At 24.6% G+C, this 6,761-nt stretch overlaps 3 protein-coding genes across 3 annotated transcripts in view; 2 read left to right on the forward strand and 1 right to left on the reverse strand.

The window, feature by feature from the left end:
* Positions 1-247: 247 nt before the first annotated feature.
* Positions 248-1,840, forward strand: LOC106791531 (coiled-coil domain-containing protein 58). Its single transcript, XM_014757213.1, has 2 exons — positions 248-556; positions 1,144-1,840. The coding sequence occupies exons 1-2, from the start codon at positions 512-514 to the stop codon at positions 1,528-1,530; spliced, it is 432 nt and encodes a 143-aa protein (XP_014612699.1). The 5' UTR covers positions 248-511; the 3' UTR covers positions 1,531-1,840.
* Positions 1,841-1,843: 3 nt separating this feature from the next.
* Positions 1,844-3,532, reverse strand: LOC106791530 (UPF0389 protein CG9231). Its single transcript, XM_014757212.1, has 4 exons — positions 3,425-3,532; positions 2,876-3,027; positions 2,710-2,803; positions 1,844-2,572 (listed from the first exon to the last, which is right to left on the reverse strand). Exons 2-4 carry the CDS (start codon positions 3,015-3,017, stop codon positions 2,362-2,364), a joined length of 447 nt encoding a protein of 148 aa, XP_014612698.1. The 5' UTR covers positions 3,018-3,027; positions 3,425-3,532; the 3' UTR covers positions 1,844-2,361.
* Positions 3,533-4,793: 1,261 nt separating this feature from the next.
* LOC106791528 (beta-1,3-glucan-binding protein-like) overlaps positions 4,794-6,761 on the forward strand; it is a 3,756-nt gene continuing 1,788 nt past the window's right edge. Inside the window, exons 1-4 of the mRNA XM_014757210.1 lie at positions 4,794-5,151; positions 5,650-5,877; positions 5,989-6,164; positions 6,264-6,406. Of these exons, the coding sequence (XP_014612696.1) occupies positions 5,004-5,151; positions 5,650-5,877; positions 5,989-6,164; positions 6,264-6,406 (695 nt within the window). The 5' untranslated portion in view covers positions 4,794-5,003. The remainder of the gene's footprint in view (positions 5,152-5,649; positions 5,878-5,988; positions 6,165-6,263; positions 6,407-6,761) is intronic.

Genomic DNA, 6,761 nt, shown 5'->3' on the forward strand with positions numbered 1-6,761 from the left:
TACGGTGCTCTGTTCTTTTCAATAAAAATACGTATGTAGTATATATAACTTTCTTACCAACCTAATAACGTAGTTAAAATATAAATCTTCGTTAAAATAAATCAAAGAGAGATTTTAGTTAATAATAATTATATATATATATATTTATTATTAATTTTAATTAAATCCTCCTTATGTGTGTGGACATTTTTGTTCAAAGGTTTTAAAAATGAATATACCTATAAAAAATAAATTTATAATACCTATAGTTTAAATTAAGCGTTTTACACTAATATTATTATGTTATAATTTATTTAATAAATGGGGTATTTGAATGCGTCATTAATATCCAAAAAATAGAAATTTATTTCATTACGATGGTATTCATAACGAAAGAAAAATTTTCAATTATAAGACGCGCAATGAAACATTTTTGATGAGAAATCACCTTAAGCTTTCTTAGAAACTCGCACACGCATTTATAATATTTAAAAAACATATCAACGCTATCGCAGAGTTCGCCCTAATAAAGATGGCTGCAATTAACGTGGAATGTGTCGATTTTTTAGAATTTCAGGTATATTTGTTAATAAATTATAACGTAATAGCGAAGAATATCCTATAATAATTAATATAATTATATTATATAACGTCTATGTTATATACAACATTTAAAATTACGCGATAGAATTAATTTTTGAAACCCATGCTTAGATTTACATTTTTACCGGCTGATAGTATTAATTGAATTTAATTAATGGGAATTTCTGTAGATTAGATGTTTATTTAAATTTATAAATAAAGATGGATGTCAAAACTTTACAACTAATATTTATCATTATTTATGACAACATAAATGACTTGTTTTTAATGAGATAAAAAAACCATTCCTTTTTTAAGGTTAGTTTAATTAATTTTAAACAATAGTTCATGTTTGTTTAAATTTATAAATAAAGAGAAATGTTAGAATATCATAAATAATGTATCTCATGATTCATAACAATGTAAATAATTTGGTTTTTTTGAATTACAAAAAAATGTTTCTTTTTGATAGGTTAATTTTAATCATTTTTAAATAATAGTTTTATAATTAAATAATAATCTACGTATGTGAACTGTGATGCATTAAAAATATATTTGTTTTTTCTTCTGTTTGTATTTCAGGATACGTTAAAGAAAATGAGACAATTCGATGATAAAATTATTTACAAGTTAAATGAGACTATTCCAACTGAATCATTTAAAGGGCAAGTAAATTTATCGTCGAAGTGTGAAAGATTATTTGAAGAAGTACAAAATAGTCATATACAAAGAGAAAGTGCTATAAATAAATGTTTAATCGCTGCCAAAGAAAGAGTGAAATATTTGAAGAATCAAAAAGACAGTCAAGGAGATGATCCAATATTTATAAAAAATTTAAGAAAAGAACAGACTAACTTACGTTTACTACAATCAGAGCTCAGCGTTGAAGAAGTTTTGAAAAACCGTACAATGAACGCTTTTCATGATAAGTGTCGTGGTTATTACAAACCAACGAATTTATCCTCATAGAATTTCATTTAATAGAATTCTTCCGCATGATGTATGATTTGTATTAAAAAAAAAAAAGTAATGTATGTAATAGTTATTACAATAAAGAGTATATGGTTTGTGAATTAAAAGAGATCACTATGGAAGAATTCTTCTTTCTCTTGTTACAATGTACAAGTTACTTAATTGTATAATAAAGAAGTTAAAGTTTAATTAATGTAGATAATGAAAATATGATTATATGCTTTTGTGAAAAAAGTTAATCTTTTTATAAACGATGATATGATTGGAAACTACAAACAAATATAAATTGTTTTGTTATATATACACATAATGGAGATTTACTATTCATGATCTTTATTATATATACATGTTTTATATAAATAAAATATAATAAAAAGAAACAAATGAAAACATCAAACAATTACAAACAAAATACATTTGAATTGAAAAAAATATTTTTCCACGACAATAACACGAATATAATAACAGTGTAAGTATGAAAGTAATTATAACAATGATGACACTTTAGTAGATCTATGTATGCACATGTGACAGTTATATTATTGAAATATAAAGAAATTTGCGTACTGAAATATATATATATATATATATATATATATATATTTGTTGCTAAGGCTACTTCATAAAAATAGCTTTTACTTTTACGTGTAATAAATACAGTTGAGACTATTTTTCAAAACTAGTCTAAATACTAATATCATTGAGCGATAACACTTAACGATTTTTAAAATACTGCACATAATAAAAGTATATATTCGTATATTCTAATTTTTATCATGTTATATTAATTAATATCCATTGAATGAAAAAACAACATTGATATAGATTTTAAGAGCTATTATTTGTATTAGTAGCTGCTGCATGTTCTTTACGTAAATTCTCTTGCCAATCTTGATTTCTTTTAAAAAGCGTATTTCCTGATGCTACTTCTCTTTTTCCGCTTATGGCGGCAGCTATAAATCCTATTAGAGAGATTACCATCATAATATTGCATACGCGTACTCTAACTTTGGATCGTGCTTGCAACATACAATCAAGTCTATTGAGAATAAACAAAAAAAAGAAAGAAAATTGTAAGTTATTCCTAGAGTATATTATAATACAATATTAATATAATATACGAATCAAATAACGAAAGATATTTTATAATAACGTTAATATTATCATCAAACTTACGTCACTTGCGAAGGTACTTCAGCCATAGATGGATATCGTTTCACCCATACTAACATCCTTTTATCTAGATTGGTAGGAGCATACATTTGAGGCCCTACACACAATCATTCAATTATAAAATTATAAAAATTTTTATTTCTTCTTAGATGAATCATTTATTTTTTACCTAAGTTTTGAACAGGATCAGGATTACTTTTGGTTTCTATTTTAGGGCCTTGTGTCGACATAAATTTATTCTTTCCTTTACCATTGCAATAAACTTGTCTTATTACTCTGGATAATATTGAATAGTATTTTAATTGCGTCATAGTTATTTATCTGTACAAAAATATTCATTGCATTAATTCTCCTTCTCTTTTTTTTAAAATGCCAATTTGCTATCATCCTTAACAAAATTTGATTATTGTCAATGTGTTTATAAATAATATAATAAATAATGTGCATAGAGTCAAAAAGAAGTTAAACTTAATTAAAAATTATGATGATCAAGCATTAATCATTTTCTATCAATCACATATTATTGGTTAAATTCTAATAATAAATGTTTTTTAGAGATTTTACGCAGATACAAAAAAAAAAAAAAAAATAGAAATAGAACAAGTTGTTGAAAAAGTTGATTGTTTATTTTAGATTTTGATCAATAAAAATTGACGTTACTCCATTCAAAATGACTTTTATTTTGTTTAGTAATTTTATTACGTACAATATTGCTTACCTTATATAATTCACTTTGACATTAACAGATTAAAACAAGCTTATAAAATCTTCCACTATTTAACCTTTAGGCAATACGTATGTATCATTATGATGCGTGATCTCTTAATTTTTGGATTGTATATATAAGCAACTACAACAGTAGCGTATGAATAAAAACGACAAACTGTGTCGTAAAAATTTATCTCGATTTTCTTTTCAATTGTGAGAAATTGATAAACATTTATTAAAGTGTAGACAAAAAATAAAGTTAAAGGAACACAAAATTTCAGTTATAAAATATTTGTTATTATATTATCAATTATTGTTTAACAACGATTAAAAAATATGAAATAATCTTAATAACTGAAATTGATATTTTTACGCGGGTGCTTACAAATCTATGTACTTTCCTGAGGTGCCAGTTACCCGCTTTTTTTTAAAAATGGCTACGTGCAGATCATCGCGTCTTCAATGAACTTCAGTGAACTTATTTGAATTGGATATTTTTCTCAAAGTCTACTTTTACTTTATAACTACGGTTCATTTATTAAATAACCGACTTACGTGAGAACAGGCTCGTCATTTTGTATTTCTTCGGAAGAAAAAACGAGACCAACGCAACGTAGCCATTTAATAATTACAGATTTTTTAATCGGAAGTTAATAGAGTAATTGTTGTTTTATAATTTATATATGTAATGTTTTCTTTCTAAGTTTAATTAATTTTAAATAATTATGCGTATTCCGTATTTAAATATATATATATATATATATATTTCTCTAATAAATTATTATTATTATATATTTAATATAATTATACTAATTTGGTAGTATATTAGTATTTATATTGAGTTGCCCGAAAAGCTCCTACTGATTAATCCTTTTATTAAATACAAATAATTTTTCTACAGGGGGGGGGGGTACAAACATTTCTGGGCAACTTAAGATTAAATCGATCCACTTAAATATCTTCGAAATTTTTGTAGGTTGAAGGATTTATTATTGAACACCTACTCTATATGAAAAGTTAAATATACTAATATATCAAAGTTGATCTTCGTGTGACTTTTACGCGTCCACCTACGCAAAAAATTAATAATATCAGATAATGTGCCCCCTTAAACCATTCAACTTTTATCTAACACATTTTTTTCTATCATCAACAATTTCGAAAATATTTAAATGGATCGATTCAAATGGGACACCCTGTTTTTTGATTACATTAACATAAGTATTAAAATAAATTCAAATATATAGAAATAATTCAATAACAGTTCTGAGTGTCATCAATTCTTTTTTCACATATGTTTTTTTTTTAACAATTTTTAAAATTNATATATATATATATATATATATATGGTGGTGTAGGAAGTGGGGGTATTGTAAGAGGTGGGAGTATTGTAAGAGATGGGATGGTATGAAAGTAAATGAATAGAGAAGATACAAGCTTGAGTATATTCTTAAAGTTTATCAGTGTTTTGTAAATAGAGATTATTTCGATTTATTTTAAATCATCAATCAGTATCGCGTGTGCAAAATTCTTTGAATAAAGTGTGTGTTTATTTTGAATAAAAACTAAGTTAATAAAAACAAAAAGCAATGTATTCGTTAAAAAATAATGCAATTTCAACGTTAATTTTACTCAAATTGAATTTATTAATTACTATAGTATTAGTAAAATCTTACAAAATACCAGAACCGTTGTTTGAAGTACTTAAACCACAAGGATTACGTATTTCTATACCAGGTAAATTAAATTAATTGTTTTATTGTATATAACAAATAATTCTTATTAATAATTGAAAATAAAATATTACATATTGCTATTATGTTATTTAAATTATTTTAAATAAAAAGTAATGTCTCCCCTGAAAAATTTTACAAATAAATCATAAAAATTTTCACTATAAATCATTGGAAGAATGATGCATCATCTAAGGGAGTTACCTGTAAATCCCCGAACTTTTCGATCTTGCGATCATAAAATATAATCGATATTCGTTAAGCAAAGAAGAAAGAACATTTTTTTTTTTTGAACGACGTAATCATTATTATCGCTAGGTCATACTACATGGATCATTTACTATTTACATATTAGTAATCGAGTATAGTTTCTAATTACGATTCACATTTATCGAAGATATTATAATTCAAGTTGAAAAGAAAAGGGTTTGTATTTTATTCAATTATATATATATATTTAATTTTATTGTTTTAATATTAAATATATGTCTGTTGTTAACAGATGAACCGGGATTGCAGTATTTTACGTTTCATGGAAATGTAAATAATCCAATATTATCGGAGGAAGTTGGAGAATTAACAGATGATATTTTTCGAGCTAAAAATGGACGATGGACGTTAGAAAAAAAAGATCTTATCATACAAAATGGAGATGTTATTAATTATTGGATATACGTGCAATTTAATGGCGCTTCATTTAAAAAACAAAATCAAAGTTATACGATTAGAGGTCAAATAAATTTTAATATTTGCGATATTATTATTATTATTATTATTATTATTATTATTCAATTATTTTCTAATAAATGAATTCTATATTTATTTAATAATTTTTTTACAGCATCGGACAGTTCAAAACAAACTACAATTGTATCGCCTGTTACACCTACAATTGCATCTCCCGTTAAATCAACAATTAGTCCACATCCTGAAAAAGGCCAATTGATATTAAACGAAGATTTTAATTACTTAAATGAATCGCTTTGGTCTCGCGATGTAAAAATACCGTTAGAACCTGTGAGCACGAATTTTTAATATTTAATACTAATCGATGATACATAAGAAATCTAAATGGAAAACTTAAGATTTGTCTAATTTTTTGTGTTTTTATCTTAGGATTACGAATTTTGTATTTATCACAATGACAATCATCCGTATCTCGTTCAAATCATTGATGGGGTTCTTCGTATTCAACCAGTTATTTTAGAAGATTTGTATGGAGTAAATATAACTATTTATGGAAAATTAAATCTTGCTGGGTATATCTTAGTTCTATTTCTATATATAATTAATATATGGACCGTTTATTTTGAGAGTGGTGTAAGTCCATTTTCTGTTATTTTGAGAAAATTAAAGGTTTGTATATTAGTTAATTTAAAAATATTCATTAATTATATAAAGATTGACAATGTTTCTATTAATTTATCGATATGTAATTTAATTATATACATTACTTTTAAGCTAATTTAACTAAAATAATGTATATTTACAGGCTGCAAATGGACTTACACCACTTTCTAAATTAATCAATTGTTAAAATCGTTTAATTTCAATTTTCAAAAATCAAATATCACTTAAAATATATTCTCATATTAATCCAATTTTGTTTACAAA

This window comes from Polistes canadensis, unplaced genomic scaffold (assembly GCF_001313835.1).
Source record: "Polistes canadensis isolate GaletaPanama2010 unplaced genomic scaffold, ASM131383v1 scaffold_315, whole genome shotgun sequence".
In the NCBI taxonomy this organism is placed as follows: domain Eukaryota; kingdom Metazoa; phylum Arthropoda; class Insecta; order Hymenoptera; family Vespidae; genus Polistes; species Polistes canadensis.